Raw genomic sequence first — 20,000 nt, forward strand, 5'->3', positions numbered from 1 at the left:
CCAGCGGCTGCTATCCCATCCAGAGAGAGAGAGAGAGAGAGAGAGGGGCTCCTCCTCCACCTTGTGGAGGAGTGATGGGTCGCCCGGTGTGCCAGCGCGGCAGCACGCCCGCGGCGGGCAGGCGGGCGTGCGAATACCAAGGTCATGCAGAGTTCAAACACCCCCCCCCCCCCCCACCACCACCATCACCACCACCCACCCAAACCCAGAGAGAGATGATCATCACACAGTCAGTAACCTCTCCCCCCCCCCCCTCCCTCCCCGCCCCCATATTCCCACCGGATAGAGGCTTTTTTTTTTGGGTTGTTTTCATCTTGACACCGTCCTTTTTTCTCCTCTTTGTTTCCTGGTACGCTGAGTCACAGGTTGCGTCGAGTTTTTTCCACCTCTAGCATTTGAAACAACGTTCAGTGGTTCCCAAAGTGGGGTCCGGGGACCCCCAAGGGTCCTTGAGGGAGTTCCAAGGGGGTCGTCCCCCCCAGCTAAATGATAGTTTCCATTTGATAGGTTCCATTTGTACACTCTCAGAGTTAAATTAACATTGATTTTACAATATAAATTGGGGGTCCCAGAGATAAAAATGCCATTCAATGGGGGTCCGTAGAGTAATGCATGTCAAACTGGGGGGTCCTTGAAATTAAACGGGTTGAGAATCACTGCTAATGGGGGTTCCTAGCATATCTTTTCAAATTGACATTATTGGTTGTTCAGTTTGACCCACCGGTTTTGGAGATATGGCTTATAGAGTAATGTCTTGCAGAAAACAGCGAGTTGAGAAAACAGGCTTGAAACGTTCACTAACATTACACCTAGCTACATGTTTATGCATTTATTTCATATTTACATGTCGATTTCAGCTCTGACACTTATTTCAGACATGCTCTAGTGTGTGAAGAGTCTGCCTGTGTTATTAACACATTTTGAAGAAAAATAAATAAAAAAGTTTTTCTCCTCTGGTGAAAAGCTGGAGTTTGCGCGATGGCAGGCTCTCAGTCAAATCTGGTCTCATTTAGTGGCTCTCTCTCTCTCTGTCTCTCATGGCGGGTGATTGTCTCTCTCTCTCTCTCTCTGTCTCTCATGGCGGGTGATTGACGTGTTGTAATCGTGCTAATAAGGGGCTCTGTTTCCTCCCCCTGCCTACCGTGCCCGTCTCCACGGGCCAACTTGGCGAGGCGCGCTGCCTCGCCTCGCCTCGCTGCGCTCACACACACACGCCTCTCACGACCACCCGCTATCGTCCCCCCCCTCCCCTCCCTCCCCCCAAAATAAATTCCACCAGGCACGACGACCCATTGATTGATTGATTGAAATATTTATTAACAGTTTGCAGAATTACAGTACATTTCAAGCACAAACTCAATACAAAGACTGATAACTGTGAGTTGGACGCAGACTTTAAAGCCAAAGAAAATCCCAAGACTGAAAATGATGTTTTGCAAATCTGCACTGATGCCATTAAATGACCCCTATGAAATCCCCAGGACTGAGAACTTTAAGCCCTGTGGACGACCCAATTAAGCATTACACTTGTTTACAACAGGGTCCGCCATGTTCAATTCATCAAAACATTTAGAGACGTACAAATAGACACTTCTATATATACACGTACACGTACCGAGTACTCGCATTCTTTGTGTGGTACTATAAGAAATGCTCTGTGACCTTGGAAAAATGTGGAGAAGATCTCCCAAATGCGTTGTGAGCTTTTTAGATCGGCTGTTTTTCTAAAACCAAAAGCGTAGCAACCACTCTTAGTAATTGAAACCTTCAAAAATGTGTCGGAGGAGTAAAAAAAAAACCACAAATATTATTATATTATTATTAATAATTACAATATTTGCCTCTGAGACGCTGCAGTTGCAGTACTATATGAAGTTCACAGTAGAGAAATTAACATACCCAAGTATGGGAACCCTTTTTGGTGTTTTAAACATTATGTTATAATTTAGCTATTGGAAAATAGCAGATCTACAAGCTCATAGCGCGCCACGTCTGAATATTTTGGCTGAATGGCAGACTCCGGTCGGAATGTCAAACTATACATGCAAGATTCTGTTCATGCGTTGTCTGTGTTTCACCGTTTCTCAGTGCTCTGAGGGTGTACACAATGGGTCCATTTGGTTCCATTTCTACACTTGCTACACATAATTTACAGTGCAGTTTGGTCAGTGCATGGGGTCCTGTATTGCCCATATATTCAGTATATCAAATTTGGGTCCATGGGCTAATGCATGTTGTGGTATATTTTGAACACCATATTGTTGGATATTGTAACTAGTATCATATCTGTAGTAGATCACTGCTTCTTAACCCATTTAGGCCTGACGTTGAAAAATATATATTCAAAGATTTGTGCTGCATTTTCACGATTAAAAAAAAATAGCAGATCTACAAGCTCGTAGTGCGCCACAAGCTTGTAGATCTCAGCCAGTCAGTCAGTCAGTCAGTCAGTCAGTCAGTCAGTCAGTCAGTCAGTCAGTCAGTCAGTCAGTCAGCCAGCCAGCCAGCCAGCCAGCCAGCCAGCCAGCCAGCCAGCCAGTCAGCCAGCCAGTCAGTCAGCCAGCCAGTCAGTCAGTCAGTCAGTCAGTCAGTCAGTCAGTCAGTCAGTCATTCAGCCAGCCAGCCAGCCAGCCAGCCAGCCAGCCAGCCAGCCAGCCAGCCAGCCAGCCAGCCAGCCAGCCAGTCAGTCAGTCAGCCAGCCAGTCAGTCAGTCAGCCAGTCAGTCAGCCAGCCAGCCAGCCAGCCAGTCAGTCAGTCAGTCAGTCAGTCAGTCAGTCAGCCAGCCAATCATTCAGCCAGCCAGCCAGCCAGCCAGCCAATCATTCAGCCAGCCAGCCAGCCAGCCAGCCAGCCAATCATTCAGCCAGCCAGCCAGCCAGCCAGCCAGCCAGTCAGTCAGTCAGTCAGTCAGCCAGCCAGCCAGCCAGTCAGCCAGTCAGTCAGTCAGTCAGTCAGTCAGTCAGTCAGCCAGCCAGCCAGCCAGCCAGCCAGCCAGCCAGCCAGCCAGTCAGTCAGTCAGTCAGTCAGTCAGTCAGTCAGTCAGTCAGCCAGCCAGTCAGTCAGTCAGTCAGTCAGTCAGTCAGTCAGTGCTGCTCAGCGGTCATACGCAGAATTGTAAAACCCTGAACGAACAACTCCGCAGACGGAAGGCAAACCACAGGAATGAATGATGTACCTGTCAAAAGATGCTTGTCCCTCTCTCTCTCTCTCTCTCTCTCTCTCTCTCTCTCTCTCTCTCTCTCTCTCTCCCCCCCCCCCCAGCCAGCATAGTGCATGAGTCAGTACTGAGCCATGCATGTACCGTAGAGCCATTAGGGTTTTTTCTTTTTTTTTAGGGCTGTCAAGTGGGGCTTGCAAACTTTGTGACATTTGACAGCTGTCTGTGTGTGTGTGTGACTGTGTGTGTGTGTGTGTGTGTGTGTGTGTGTGTGTGTGTGTGTGTGTACGTATATGTGCCGTATGCGCTGCTGTGTCAGCTACTAAGATGAATATTGCATGGACAGGGGAACGAGTTGGTGTTGTGCACGCACGCACGCACACACACACGCGTACATACTGTAACAGACCTATGGCTAAACCCCAGGTTTGACTGCCTCGGTAATGATGTCGAATGTGAGGTCGTGATTGGGTGTCAGATTGATTGATGGGGCTGTCAGTCGGACGGATTCTTTTTTCATATATTTTTTTTTTTGCCTTTTTTTTTGCCCTACCTCTTTCTCAAGAGCCATTATCTGTTGATGTAATATTGTATATATATATATATAGTGCTGTCAATTGGTTGACCTTCTAATCTAACCCATAGTTAGACGGGTGTGAGAAAGATGTATTTATTTTCTTTTCTTCCTATTTCCTATCTTGTTTTGAGAGAAATGGAAATGGAATAAAACTCTCCGTTTCAAACTGCCTTTGAAGTCGTGTAGCATTTCCCCTCTCCGCATTTACCACGCGGCTCAACGTCTTCGGAGTTCTGCCAATTTCTGTGTCCCTGAATTATAAGAGTCGCAGTTTTGCCATATTGTTTTCAAGTGGAGGCATGAGTGCGTGCGTGCGTGCGTGCGTGCGTGCGTGCGTGCGTGCGTGCGTGCGTGCGTGCGTGAGTCTGGCATATTGCAAATAGTCGCCACCATTCTACCATGCTGACCACAACTGTTTTACAGTAACAGTACTTACTGTATCACAGTGGTTCCAATTTTCTTTTTGCTCAAGTCTCGTTTGCCCGTTACGCAAACTAGTGAAAATAGCAGATCTACATGCTGACAACACACTGCTTCACACCGCGCGTTGATAACTTGTGGATCGACTATTTTCACTACTTCTTTATTCACGGAAGTACTTCCAATTTTTCTTTTATTTATTCATGAAATCCTTTCGAAAAATCATTGTATTTTCTTTTCCGTAGACGCCCAGGGACCCTTGCGGGGGTTCTATAGGTCGTTGCCAGCCAAATCATAACTGATCACTGTAATTTACGTTTACTTAACCCATTCTGATCGGGCACCCATTTTGGTGTTGGCATCATGTTATGCTTTAGCTATTGAAAAATAGCAGATCTCCAAGCTCATATCGCGCCACCGAGTGGCGCGATACGAGCTTGTAGGTCTGACATTTTTAGAATCTGATCTCAGGTCAGAATGGGTTCATCAGACCAGCGTGTGTCCAGTGGAAACCTCGTATGAATCTGATCTCAGGTCAGAATGGGTTAAAGTGTCACAGTCACCGGCCTATTTCCTCCTAAATAATGCATCACCTATCCTGATGTCTTCTCACATTTCTCTCGCCCACTGTGCGGCTGTGAAATGAAAGTCCGTCTGAATATCTGTGACATGAAAAAGTTTGAAAACTCCTGGACCGTTCAAGGAAAACTCTTCTGACATCATGAGTTCTGCTGACTTGGGCACCGTCACAGCCTATGGCCTTGCTGGCTCATGGCCATGCAGGGTTTGATTTGTTTAAAAAAAGAACACAAAAAATAGGGGTGTGGGTGGACTTTTTTATTATTTTATTTTTATTTTTTATATATATATTTTATTGGGTTTTTTTACATTTTCTTCCCCTCCCATGTGGGGTCCTTGTACATGTCAGCATATACATTTGTTGATACAGTGCGTATGTCTTAAGGCGCCCCTCATTGTCCTCCTGTCCACCCACTCTTCCCCAATGCAGAGACAATACAGCTGGAAAAGGGGAAAATTACAAATAATACAGAAAAAAAAAAAAAAGTTAATATCACAGGCAGACTCTTCACAAACTAGAGCATGTCTGAAATAAATGTCAGAGCTGAAATCGACATGTAAATATGAAATAAATGCTTAATCATGTACTACAGTAGGTGTGTAATATTAGAGACCACAGAAGTGAACCTTTCAAGCCTGTTTTCTCAACTCGCTGTTTTCTGCAAAATAAGCCATATCTCCAAAACTGGTGGGTCAAACTGAACAACCAATAAGTCAATTTGAAATATGATTCCCTGCTTTCATGTGATGTAATTAAGTGCTGTTATTAAAATGCTTACTTTAAAAATACTAAAACAGCTCAAATACAACAACTCATGGTCATAAGTTAATAAAGCATAATTTACAATAATTCCATGATGTACAATAAATATGTGCTTCATAATTGATTTCATATGAGGTTAAGAACTTAAGAATGTAAAAACATGATGTGGTGGTAACTTTCTGAGGCAGAACAAAGTTCCCTGTCTGCCAGTAGCAACACTGATTGATGCATGATTGCATGGCATTGCACTCAGGTGCTACAAACTTTGTCTCTCTCACTCAGACTCTGGTCTGCATGAAGGAAGCAGCACAGTGTGTTACAAACTCTAAAGTCAAAGACAGACCAAAAGGACATTCTATAAAGACTAGAAAACTCAACATTCAAGAACCTTTTCCACGACAAGCGGCCAACGAGGTATTCTACAGTATAATAGATTAGTCTCTTTGTTGTGTTGTTGCTGTGTTTTGACGGACACGTTCAGCATTTCTACATGTTTTGTATTTAACTTGATGAGAAGAATGCCCAATAAATGCCCGTTTATAAAGAACCGACCTGTGTCGTCAATGTTGGGGGAAGAGCTACATATGATATGAAAGAAAAAACGAAAATTAGTCACATAATATGTTCCTTGTTTCTTTACTTTACTTTTGTGTACCTTTTCTGATCTCTGTTGGTTCCTTGCCCGTCTTGTATTTACCCTAGTTTTCCCAGCATAGTATTTCTGCTTTTCTTTTCCTCGCCTACCAGTATTTTGCCTGTAGGCCTACCTGGACTTTGTTTGCTCGTCTTGGTTGGTGAAATAAATACTTTATCTAGACCTGAGGACGATTCTAAAAATGTCTTCTAAATCATAAGTTTTCTGAAAAGCCCTATGTTTCTATGCTCCACCTTTTTCATATCAAGGACCCAAAAGATTATATGTATTTGGCCGTGAACCCCCATCTGAAAATATGTTGTTCCAGGGACCCCCCCCCCCCCCCCAAGAAGCAAAGATTAGAGTTAAAAACATTCGCTCTGAAAGAATATATATTCAAAGATTTGTGCCACATTTTAGCGATTTTTCAAAAATAGCAGACCTACGAGCTTGTAGATCTGCTATTTTCCAATATCTGAAGTATGACATAATGCTTAAAACACCAAAAGGGATTCCCATACTGAATGTTAATTTGAACTGAGCTACCTCTGCCTCTCATCTATCACACTAGCTGTCTTGACTCAAATCGTGAGAGCTGCAACACGTTGTGAGCTTGCAGATCGGATATTTTCGGCTTTAGGCTTTAGGGTTCATAAAAGGGTTTGACAAAAAAATAAAATAAAAGCTGAGCGGGAACCCGTTTTGGTGTTAGCATCATGTTATGCTTTAGCTATTGAAAAATAGCAGATCTACAAGCTCTTAGCGCGCCACCGAGTGGCGCGCTAAGAGCTTGTAGGTCTGCTATTTTTTGAAAAATCGAAGAACGACTGACATTTTTAGAATCTGATGTCAGGTCAGAATGGGTTAATCAGACCAGTGTGTGTCCAGTGGAAAGTGGAAACCTCGTATGAATCTGATCTCAGGTCAGAATGGGTTAATACAAATGTGTGTGTGTGTGTGTGTGTGTGTGTGTGTGTGCGTGCAGTCCATCAGGGAGGTGACGGGTTACGTGCTGGTGGCTCTCAACCAGTTCGACTACCTGCCCCTGGAGAACCTGCGCATCGTGCGCGGCACCAAGCTGTACGAGCGGCGCTACTCGCTGGCCATCTTCCTCAACTACCGCCGCGACGGATACTACGGCCTCCGGCAGCTGGGACTGCGCAACCTCACAGGTAGGGGGCGCTCACACCGCGGCCATGCAGGCCATGCTAGGGGTTTGATTCTGTGGTGTTCTTTCGACTCGATAGAGGGGGGTAGAGGGGGGGCAACTTTGACGATGGAGAGGGCCACTATTATTTATACAGTCACTCCAGAGGGGCCACATTGCATATTACGGTCGTGGCAAAAACAGCCGATCTACAAGCTCAAAACGCGTTGCGGTGCGACGCGTTGTGAGCTTGTAGATCAGCGATTTTTGCTATATTTTTATGGAAATCCTGATCCTGATTCTTGTAGATCAGCGATTTTTGCTATATTTGAATGGAAATCCTGATTTTTTTTGTTTGTTGCTATTTTGGAATTGGAATCCTGAAAGGTATTTTAGACTAAAGTAATTGAAGTCGGTCATGTTTGCATATTATGATTGGAATTATAACGGAAATGAAATAAATACTTTTATCAGTATTCCAATATTAACCTGAGGGCCACATTGAGTGAAGGTGGGGGCCGCATGTGGCCCCCTGGCGCGGGCCGCATGTGGCCCATGTATGACATAGTCGGTGTGGACCGGGCCCATTTGTATACTCAGAGTTATTGTGTACATGAACACTCTTTTTATGCAGAAGAGGTCTGTGTGTGAGACAGATATCCTGTCTGTCTGTCTGTCTTATTGACATAGGCCACTAATTTGGGGGTTGGCGGTAGTGCTAATGTTTATTGGCAACTGATGGGTTTGATATATGATATGATATGATATGGTAGTACTTTATTGTCAGTTCACACTGAAAATTGTCTTGCGACCCAGCAGCCAAGTATGCAGAACACATGTACACACACATTTGACACAAAGCACAAAGAACAAAACAATATTACATATCCATAAAGACATGAAGACAAGAGCAATGTCCACCACCTAGATTACCCCATGGCTACTACAACTCCTGATTAAGCCTCAAAGTCGACTGGTGGACAATTAAGGACCTCTTTAGTCTGACCTTATTGTATGCTGGTACACCTTATCTCCTTCCTGAAGGTAGCAACCTATATTCTCCATACAAACAACACATGGTTAGTATTCGAGGTGATATTCCTTGTTAACCTTCGGATGCTGTTATCATACGTGGATATGTATAACGTTTCTGAAGTGGTTGTCCAACAATCTTTGAAATCCTGTTTCATAATATTTTGACACACAAACCAAACCGCTGCGCGGCATACGCCTGGCGCTAACGGACGAATGAAGACCGTCAAGCCACCACAAGAGCACTGGTGTATGGCCTTCTTTTTGAGCGGTGCAACCACTCCTACAACCAGCAATGTCCGTGTCCACCTATGTGTCTACCTATGTCTCATCATGTGTGAGCACGAGTATATGACTTATTAGTACCAGTAGGGGGCGCCAGAAACAGAGGGATAGTGGCTGCTCTGTTGCCTGCTAATGAGAGAGAGAGGGAGGTGGTCTCATCATGTGGGAGGTGATATTCCTTGTTAACCTTAGTACCAGTAGGGGGCGCCAGAAACATAGAGAGGGATAGTGGCTGCTCTGTTGCCTGCTAATGAGAGAGAGAGGGAGGTGGTCTCATCATGTGGGAGGTGATATTCCTTGTTAACTTTAGTACCAGTAGGGGGCGCCAGAAACAGAGAGAGGGATAGTGGCTGCTCTGTTGCCTGCTAATGAGAGAGAGAGGGAGGTGGGGGGGGGGAGTTGCACCACTCGGTTCACACGGGTGTGATTTTCTTAAATGGCCATTTGATTATCGGTCTGCCCTATGCAGTCTGCGTGGTTCGTCACATGTCAAACACCTGCTTGCTTAAATAATTAATGAATTCATTTAATTACTTAATTATATTAAAGGCCTAAGATATCATTTTGGACATGCCAGAATAAATTTCTTCTTCTTTTTCTTTCTTTTCTTTTTTACATTTTGGAAAGGAAATTGAAATCATTTTCTTTAAATGTTTTTTTTTTGTGGCTTTCGCCTTTATTTTATATATTTCTTTATGGAGGGAAATGGGGGTGACATGCATTGAAGGCCGTCGGGGATCGGGAGTCAAACTGCACACTTGCCAGACTGGATTACCAGCCAAGGTGCCTGGACCGCTGAGCCACATCCCAGGCCGGCAATGTTACGTAACATTGAGTTAATGTTTAGACGCCCGGAACTGGATTTGTGTCCAATTCTGAATGGTCAAATATACTGAACAACATTCACCTAAAGGTCAGAGCTGAAATTGGCTCGTAAAACATGAAAGTATTGCAACAAATATCAAGTGGGGTTTATTTCAGGTCAGACTCGACCACTGCACTGTTAACGATGAACTGTTAACAGCCATGGGAAGTCAAAATGAAAATAAATTTAGTATAACAATCTCAGCTTTAAGAGGATATAGTGTAACTTCTTCATTACCGCGAACGAAGATGTGAGGCTGGGAAGTGAGGCGTTGCGTACATTTACATTAGCTACATTTAGTAGAAAACTGAGACTTATTACTCGCCCAATACAGCAGTGGTTTCCAAAGTGGGGTACGGGGACCCCCAGGGGGTCTCTGAGGGAGTTCCAGGGGGTCCCCAGCTAAATGATAGTTTGGAACCAAACAAATGGACCCCTTAGGTCCATTTGGTTCTATTTGTACAAAGTAACATTGATTTTACAATATAAATCGGGGGTCCCAGAGATGTAAATGCCATTAACACATTCTGACCTGAGATCAGATTCATACGAGGTTTCCACTGGTCTGATGAACCCATTCTGACCTGAGATCAGATTCTAAAAATATCAGTCGTTCTTCGATTTTTTTCAAAAATAGCAGACCTACAAGCTCGTATCGCGCCACTCGGTGGCGCGCTATGAGCTTGTAGATCTGCTATTTTTCAATAGCTAAAGCATAACATGATGCTAACACCAAAAGGGGTTCCCGATCAGAATGGGTTAAATGGGGGTCTGTAGACCAATGCATGTCACACTGGGGGTCCTTGGAATTAAACGGGTTGAGAATCTCTGCTAGAGCCGTAAAAATCTTCACTTATGGGGGTCCCTGCCCCTGGCATATCGTTTCAAATGGGGGTCCGTGGGCTCATTAATGTCAATTTGGGGGTCCTTGACATGGGAACCACTGCCCTGCAAGCTATGTATTGAAATGTTCCACGTCTAGTAGTGTGTACAATGTCCAGCTGGGTCAAAAAAGTAGCCAGCCGGGTTCATGCGTGTGTGTGTGTGTGTGTGCACGTGTGTGCGTGCGTGTGTGTGCCTGCGCGGCTGCGCAGTGTGTGGTTGTACAGTAAAATGGTCTATCAAACATTATTGCTCTATTCTTGACATTTACATACCTGAGCAGGTTTCTCCAGATGACAGCCCTCTATTACTTTAGTTTGTACTCTCCTGGTAAATACAGGCCTTCTGTAGGTTAGGGTTAACTTAGTACTCTCCTGGTAAATACAGGCCTTCTGTAGGTTAGGGTTAACTTAAGGAATGAAGCTCTTCTGTAGGTTAGGGTTAACTTAGCGCCTGAGAGAGGAATGAAGCTCTTCTGTAGGTTAGGGTTAACTTAGCGCCTGAGAGAGGAATGAAGCTCTTCTGTAGGTTAGGGTTAACTTAGCGCCTGAGAGAGGAATGAAGCTCTTCTGTAGGTTAGGGTTAACTTAGCGCCTGAGAGAGGAATGAAGCTCTTCTGTAGGTTAGGGTTAACTTAGCGCCCGTGAGACGAATGAAGCTCTTCTGTAGGTTAGGGTTAACTTAGCGCCTGAGAGAGGAATGAAGCTCTTCTGTAGGTTAGGGTTAACTTAGCGCCTGAGAGAGGAATGAAGCTCTTCTGTAGGTTAGGGTTAACTTAGCGCCTGAGAGAGGAATGAAGCTCTTCTGTAGGTTAGGGTTAACTTAGCGCCTGAGAGAGGAATGAAGCTCTTCTGTAGGTTAGGGTTAACTTAGCGCCTGAGAGAGGAATGAAGCTCTTCTGTAGGTTAGGGTTAACTTAGCGCCTGAGAGAGGAATGAAGCTCTTCTGTAGGTTAGGGTTAACTTAGCGCCTGAGAGAGGAATGAAGCTCTTCTGTAGGTTAGGGTTAACTTAGCGCCTGAGAGAGGAATGAAGCTCTTCTGTAGGTTAGGGTTAACTTAGCGCCCGTGAGACGAATGAAGCTCTTCTGTAGGTTAGGGTTAACTTAGCGCCTGAGAGAGGAATGAAGCTCTTCTGTAGGTTAGGGTTAACTTAGCGCCTGAGAGAGGAATGAAGCTCTTCTGTAGGTTAGGGTTAACTTAGCGCCTGAGAGAGGAATGAAGCTCTTCTGTAGGTTAGGGTTAACTTAGCGCCTGAGAGAGGAATGAAGCTCTTCTGTAGGTTAGGGTTAACTTAGCGCCTGAGAGAGGAATGAAGCTCTTCTGTAGGTTAGGGTTAACTTAGCGCCCGTGAGACGAATGAAGCTCTTCTGTAGGTTAGGGTTAACTTAGCGCCTGAGAGAGGAATGAAGCTCTTCTGTAGGTTAGGGTTAACTTAGCGCCTGAGAGAGGAATGAAGCTCTTCTGTAGGTTAGGGTTAACTTAGCGCCTGAGAGAGGAATGAAGCTCTTCTGTAGGTTAGGGTTAACTTAGCGCCTGAGAGAGGAATGAGGCTCTTCTGTAGGTTAGGGTTAACTTAGCGCCTGAGAGAGGAATGAGGCTCTTCTGTAGGTTAGGGTTAACTTAGCGCCTGAGAGAGGAATGAAGCTCTTCTGTAGGTTAGGGTTAACTTAGCGCCTGAGAGAGGAATGAAGCTCTTCTGTAGGTTAGGGTTAACTTAGCGCCTGAGAGAGGAATGAGGCTCTTCTGTAGGTTAGGGTTAACTTAGCGCCTGAGAGAGGAATGAGGCTCTTCTGTAGGTTAGGGTTAACTTAGAGGAATGAAGCTCTTCTGTAGGTTAGGGTTAACTTAGAGGAATGAAGCTCTTCTGTAGGTTAGGGTTAACTTAGCGCCCATGAGAGGAATGAAGCTCTTCTGGGCCTCTATAAAAATGATGTTGATATTGGCCCGACCGATATGGATTTTTGTGAACCGATGCCGATAACAAAAATAATTTTAGAGAGGGGACAATCTAGCCTGGTTAATAAACCAGACTAATTTCGCACGGATCCGCGGGATATTAGTCTTGGGAGGCTCAGCTTGGATTTCATTTCCAGGGAAACATTTTCTCTTTGACGCAATTGGTCAGAGCTACTGTCAGTCAAAGGTCTCAAGCATTGAAAGTCACTGTACCAAAGCCCGCCCATATAGCATACCGTGTCCCTATTGGGCGCCCACATTCTCTGGTGTAGGAAATGGGCGTACAATTGAGCCTCTCCAGACCGAAATCCGCCGGCAGGCAAACTTTTTTTGCCAACGGCTGATTCGGTCTGGTTTATTAACCAGGCTAGGGACAATCACCGATAAGCAACCGATATAGTGTGTTTTTTGATCTGGCATGAAAACAGAAATGGCTCAATTTCAAGTGAACTTCCAAGTTCCAAGTCGAGGAGCCCTGACTGAGTTACATCTGTATGTAATTCCGATACATATCGGCAGACATTTCACCGATACGATACGACCCGATATAGAGAGATAGATTTCCCCATCAGGACACGCCCCCCTCATCTAGACTGAGTGGCAAAACATTGAGCAGCATGGAGTGGTGGAGTCTGGAAGCGCTTGCTGGAAATCATTCAACCATCCTTTCTAAATGTCACATAATGCAGGAGGCAGAAAAAAATTGTGTTATTGAAAACAAGCACTTCCAAACTCTGACACTTAGAAAAATAATCAAATGCAGGACATTCTTTGACAGAAAGTAACTCATAACGTGTCTATGGTGGATTTTTATGAAACAAAAACTTTGCAGATAGAAAGTGGATAATTCAAGCTTTTCGTACAGCTGCAATGTTGGTGAGTTTAACATTGTTTAATGCAATCAGACAGGACTTCTCTGTTTGGATGAATGGGCTGTCAAGGCCAGAAAGTAGTTTTTTTGCCACTCAGTGGGTGTTCCCGCATAACTTCCAGGTACGATGATGCCACGTGAATACCCTCTATACACACAGACACTCCTACCTACCAACCAACCCAGTACAACCACAGTCCTACTGTCGCTCACTGAGCACCTCCACTGCAGCAGGGGGGGGTTCAGTCAGTGCCATGCTTTTTTGGCGGTGGGGGTGGGGGGATTCAGATTCTACGGGGGCCAGTTTCGAATTGCAGCCATCCATAGGTGCCCTTTGAGAGCGGTTTTGAAGGAGTCAAGGGATTCGCATGTCTTAATGACTGTTGGTAGGGGGTTCCACATTTTGGTGGCATAGGAGCGAAAATAATTTAGTCCCTTGTTCGTGCCGAATCTGGGTTGTACATGGTTTGTTGCACTCCCTCTGGTGTTGTGGGTGTGGACTTCGTTTACATTAAGGAAGTATTTAGACAGGTACATGGGTATCTTGGTGGTGTATCGAATCTTGTGGACCAGACCCATTGCAAGATGCTGTACTCTGTCGTCGACCCTAAGCCATCCCAGCCTGTCAAAGTGGGCAGGGGTGAGGTGGGTTTGAGTGCTCAAGGGCACTTCAGCGGAGATGGGGGTGGGGTAATTCACTTCCCCGTGCAGTTAACTGCCGGCCCCGGGGGATCTCCCATTGCGTTGGTATGAAAGATAACAAGATACAATGTCTTGAAATATTGTAATTATAGACCGTCTATCATGACGTGTTGTAGACCAAACATGTCAAGCGTGATAATAACAATGTTTTGGGGGGGGGGGTTTAGTGATAGAGGATGAAAGCAGTCTGACAGTAACGTATAATGTCTGCAAGTGTTTCAAGGTGAGTCAAGCTTATCTTGACTCATTTGAATTGTTTGTGTATAGGCCAGTGATTCCCTCCCTGTTTCTTGTTCCGGGCTGTTTTTCCCATAGCTTAGTTTGCTTGGCTTGCATGGCAGCAGATTTGAACTGGAAACGTATATATACACTGTAGACACATTCACTACTACAACTTTCTTAAAGAAAACATTATTCTACATTAGTCTATTCAATTTGACATAACGTGGACATTTGCCTCTGGCACACTGGCAACCAGTGAAATACATACTTAGTTATAGAATACACAAAGGCAATAAAATACAATATAATATGCATTCCCATAACACAGTGACAGTGACCATGGGCTGTAGGGATTGGGTGGTGTAGGACACGTTGAGGGCTTGTAGATCAGCTATTTTCGGGGTGCAACCCAAGCACTCTTTATCTACTGGAGATGCGGTGCATGTGTAACGACAGGGATTTAGAAACAAATTAGTTCAATGCAAAATGCTGCGTTCAAGTTCAGGAGACTTCTGGGAAAAAAAGCTATTCTCCTGAAAGCTGCCTTCCGGCATGGCATGGAAAGGAGTGGCATTTGCATTTCTTCCACCATAGTAAACGCTGCATTCGTGGTCTGGAGAGGGCAGTTGTTTTACAGACGGGTAAAAGGGCAGGGGCTGAAGCCCCCTTTGATGTCTATGTGGGCACATCCCTGATAAAAGAGAAGAATCTCACCAAAGGCCTAAAAAGGCAGTAAAAAGAAGAGCTGGCTGGAGATGCTGTAATGTCCGGCTCTCTCTCCCAGCTGGAGATGCTGTAATGTCCGGCTCTCTCTCCCAGCTGGAGATGCTGTAATGTCCGGCTCTCTCTCCCAGCTGGAGATGCTGTAATGTCCGGCACTCTCTCTCTCTCTCTCCCAGGCCAGCAGCCAGCTCGTGTGGAACGCCCTGACAGAGGTCTGGCCAAAGATTAATGACCACACGAGACCTTTAGCTACATTTAATTACCATCCTTGTGTTGTAAAACAACAGGGACAGAGTAACTGTTAGTGTCTTAAAGTTGCAGACGGCTGATGAAACGTGGATGGATGTCTTGGCTATAAAACTAACCTTATTAGCGTTAAGGTTTGTTGGTGGAGAAAATCCACCATTGTTCATTTCATAGGTAAAATATCAACTAAATGTATCAATTAAATTACTTTTCTAAAGACTTACTATGAGATGAGTGCAAATCTTTGTCAGCTAAAAAAAATAAATATATATATATATATATATATATATATATATATATATATATATATATATATATATATATATGCGCCAGTTTGCCACTTAAAAACTATTTGTCTTTGAGTGTAGTTATTTTAACAGCTAAATGAGGCAGAAAACACAGATGAAAGGTTCCTTTAATGTGTCAAAACTGGTAAATGATACACAGGGATTATTAAAACTCACTCACAAAAAATGTAAAAGGTTTGTAATCACTTGCTAAAAAAACATTTCATATCTCGCACCACGCAGTTTTATACAGTATATCACTTGCTTTATAGTTCTTTATTTTCCCACAGCCATTGCTGGAGATTTATTAGGCACTTTTTGATTTAATAGCCCTCTTTTAATTAAGTCACAGGATTGAAAGTCAACTTCATAGAAACACAGCTGTTAGCGGTACAAATGACTCCTTTGTGTCGCTGTAGAGAGTCATTAAATGGCCATGAGGACGTCATATTTTCCTGTTAAATTACATTTTTTTGTTTGTCGTTTTGTAATTGGCTGTTTTCTCTTCCGTTTTGGTGTTAGCACTATGTTATGCTTTAGCTATTGAAAGATAGCAGATCTACAAGCTCATAGCGCGCCACCGAGTGGCGCGCTATGAGCTTGTAGGTCTGCTATTTTTGAAAAATCGAAGAACGACTGACATTTTTTTTTGTGATCTGATCTCAGGTCAGAATGGGTTAATCAGACCAGTGTGTGTCCAGTGGAAACCTCGTATGAATCTGATCTCAGGTCAGAATGGGTTAATATTAGACCAGAGGTGCATGGATCAATGTTGGCTCTTTTGACAAAGAGTCGGTGACTTCAGTTTATTATAGTTTTATATTCAAGCAGCGTTTGCACGTCGTCTCTGTCGGGTAGAAACCTCCTATGTCCAAAAAGTGGAAAAAGTAGCAGATCTACAAGCTCACATAACTCGCAGATCTGTTGCTTCCGGTGCTTTTGTGTGTGACGCTACAGTGTGTGATCAAGTAGGGCGTTCATTTACACCAAAAGAAAGAAAGACAAGAAACAAGCCCAAAACGACACAGACTGTTACAAATTTGTCTACACACACACACACACAACACACACACACACACACACACACACACACACACACACACACACACACACACACACTCACTCACTCACTCACTCACTCACTCACTCACTCACTCACTCACTCACTCACTCACTCACTCACTCACTCACTCCAATTCAAAGGGCTTCATTGGCATAAGAAAACATACGTTTACATTGCCAAAGCAGAAAGAACAATACAGCAATACAGCAATACAATCAAAACAGAAATGATGTACATTTGAAGGTCAGAATCTTCTTCAATAGATCGATTTCTATGTACCAAGGTCACTCGATGCAGGTATAGTGCAGGAATATATACACAATGATTAGTCACTTTAGGGTGGTTGTGTTCCGTTTGATATCCTCCTCCTGTCACAGCAACTCACAGATCTTGCTGCTGTGTTTTGCACATTGTTGTACTTCACTCATTCACTCGAGGACCACTGACATAGAAACGGGTATTTCAGGAAAGAAAAGAGATTTTCTTTTTAATCGTCCTCAGGTCTAAATGGGTTAAGTAAATGTACTTTATATGTTACTTGCCTGCAACCCAGGTCTGTCGTAGAAAACGCTGTCACATGCCTGTTGTAGTGTGTGTGTGTGGGGGGGGGTGCTGTTGTAGTGGGCTGCGCATGGTGGGGTGGGGTGGGGGGGTGGCAGATATTATCCACCTCACTCACTGGTTTATGTGGCATATTTACTCATTATCTGAATAAAGCTCCATACAAGTCTCATAAATAAATACTTCCAGCAGGCGAGCCATTAAAAGTCTCCCCGGTGGCAGATAACAAGCGGAGGGCCAGGTGGCGCCCATACCGTTCGCCATGAACTCTCTCTCTCTCTCTCTCTCTTCTCTCTTCTCTTCTCCTCTCTCTCTCTCCTCTCTCATCTCCTCTCTCTCCTCTCTCTCTCGTCTGGCTCCGGATATAGAACCCGGGGGCGATTCCATACCAACATGAAGTGTTATACATTCACCGAGAGCCAGGGTCCATTTGGTTCACTCTCAGAGTGAAATTAACTGCATCAGAATCATGAAGAGGCATTTCAGGAAGGCTGTGGATGCGCGTGTGTGCGTGCAAGCCTGCGTGCGTGCGATGCAAAAGCAGACCCGTCCGATGTCTGCAGCGCTGCATCTTCATAACATGACATTCCTTTAAGACGGTTTCACGGCATTTCTGCATAATAGTCCTGTGGAGCGGTGCGAGATATATGAGAGAATGAATAGTTTGTAACAAAGCGTGTGAGTGGGACCTTCGTGGCGTGCCTGCATGGATGCAGATGATCGTCTAGGGTTGTCCTGTGTGTGTGTGTGATCGTCTAGGGTTGTCCTGTGTGTGTGTGTGTGTGTGATCGTCTAGGGTTGTGTCCTGTGTGTGTGTGGATCGTCTAGGGTTGTGTCCTGTGTGTGTGTGTGTGTGTGTGGTCGTCTAGGGTTGTGTGTGTGTGTGTGTGTGTGTGTGTGTGTGTGTGTGTGGTGTGTGTGTGTGTGTGTGTGTGTGTGTGTGTGTGTGTGTGTGTTGTGGTCGTCTAGGGTTGTGTCCTGTGTGTGTGTGTGTGTGTGTGTGTGTGTGTGTGGTCGTCTAGGGTTGTGTCCTGTGTGTGTGTGGTGTGTGTGATCGTCTAGGGTTGTGTCCTGTGTGTGTGTGTGTGTGTGATCGTCTAGGGTTGTGTCCTGTGTGTGTGTGTGTGTGTGTGTGGTCGTCTAGGGTTGTGTCCTGTGTGTGTGTGTGTGTGTGATCGTCTAGGGTTGTGTCCTGTGTGTGTGTGTTGGTCGTCTAGGGTTGTGTCCTGTGTGGTGTGTGTGTGGTCGTCTAGGGTTGTGTCCTGTGTGTGTGTGTGTGTGGTCGTCTAGGGTTGTGTCCTGTGTGTGTGTGTGTGGTCGTCTAGGGTTGTGTCCTGTGTGTGTGTGTGTGTGTGTGTGTGTGGTCGTCTAGGGTTGTGTCCTGTGTGTGTGAGATCGTCTGTCTCACAAGCATATGGTCTTTCCTTTTCTCTCTCTCTCACAGCCATCCATCCACCGGCGTCTTCCTTGCAGTTATCTCTCTCTCAGTTATCTCTCTCCCTCAGTTATCTCTCTCCTCCAGGGCGTTTTGTTGCCTCAAAAGCACATCTTTCTGGACGCCTCAGTCAGCACGGCGACGTGTCCTCAAACCACATCGGGGCAAATGTTACTATAGCGCACAGAATAGAAACGGCAGCGTTTTATGGATCTGCCATTAAAAAAACCATGAGGGACTTGAGGTCACGTTTGACACACACTGATTTATATGTTATACTTGGACCGATAGACGATCTGTATCAGCTCACATGCACGTTGTGAGCTTTTAGATGGCCTATTTTCTCTACGAGACACACTTTAAACTGTAGTATAATACCCAGCGTAAGACTGCAGGAACAGTGCAGGTATCTCCTATACCCTTCCCCAGTAGGAGGGATATATAGCGCTCATCTTTATACACTCCTGCCTCAGCCTGGCTCACTTGATGCACTTTTTTTATTGGTGACCATTTTAGACCCTAAAGGAAAGACCGATGGTCATGATGAGCACTCAAGAGTGGAGCTGCAAACGGTGTATTTATGTATAACGTTTGATCCAAAGCGCTTTACATAGATTGTGCATTGCACTCGCACACACATTCATATACATCGATGGTGGAGGAAACCAATGCAAGGCACCAACCTGCACATCGGGAGCAATTAGGGGTTCAGTGTCTTGCCCATGAAGGACACTTTGACACTGAAGCTCTGTGGGAGCCCATAGGGTTCGAACCGGGAAACCTCACGGTTCCCATCCGGGAAGCCATCCCTGAGCCACTATAACGTCTTAGACCAGGGGTGGGCAACTTTGACGATGGAGAGGGCCACTACATTTCCACACTCACTCCCTAGGACCATTACTGTCATAGCAAAAATAGCCGATCTACAAGCTCAAAACGTGTCGCGCTGCGACACGTTTTGAGCTTGTAGATCGGCTATTTTTGCTATAATTCGAATTGGAATCCTGAAAATTTACATTTTTATGCAATTGCAAATGCCTTTAATTATACGTGTGTTGAGCATTGAGCTACTAATTTAGACTGAAGTAATTAGAGCAGGTCATGTTTGCATGTTGTGGAATTGTAAACAGCTGGAACCAACATTATATCAGTATTCTGATATTAACCTGAGGGCCACATTAAGTGAAGGTGGGGGCCGCATGTGGCCCCCGGGCCTCCAGTTGCCCACCCCTGTCTTAGACACACTAATGACCTTCTGGTTACCGAGCAGACTGCGTCTCCTCTCCACTCGCTAAGCTAACGGCCGCCCGCGCGTCTTTTGATCCTGGTCCTCTAACAATAGACACAATACAACATGACAGGCTATAGTGTGTACAATGCATGCACAAAAGACAGACGTGCATGCATGTGTGCATGCACTCAGATACTAAATTGAATTTCAGCGGGAGTAAAAGCGCCCGCTATTAGAGCACTCAGGCATGCTAAGCCCTAGGCTGGCTTTTCACATACTACGCACATGTGCTGCTTTTAATCGTGTGTGTGTGTGTGTGGTGGGTGGGGGGGGGGGGCGTGTGTGTGTGTGTGTGTGTGTG

General features: G+C 45.0%; 1 protein-coding gene across 1 annotated transcript in view; it reads left to right on the top strand.

Moving 5' to 3' along the window:
* LOC310853982 (receptor tyrosine-protein kinase erbB-4-like) overlaps positions 1-20,000 on the top strand; it is a gene marked incomplete at its 3' end in the record, with an annotated part of 499,617 nt that overhangs the window by 249,922 nt on the left and 229,695 nt on the right. The window contains exon 3 of the mRNA XM_083758457.1: positions 7,116-7,302. Coding sequence (XP_083614583.1) covers positions 7,116-7,302 — 187 coding nt within the window. The remainder of the gene's footprint in view (positions 1-7,115; positions 7,303-20,000) is intronic.

This window comes from Protomyctophum parallelum (assembly GCF_964188405.1).
Source record: "Protomyctophum parallelum genome assembly, chromosome: 23".
NCBI lineage: Eukaryota > Metazoa > Chordata > Actinopteri > Myctophiformes > Myctophidae > Protomyctophum > Protomyctophum parallelum.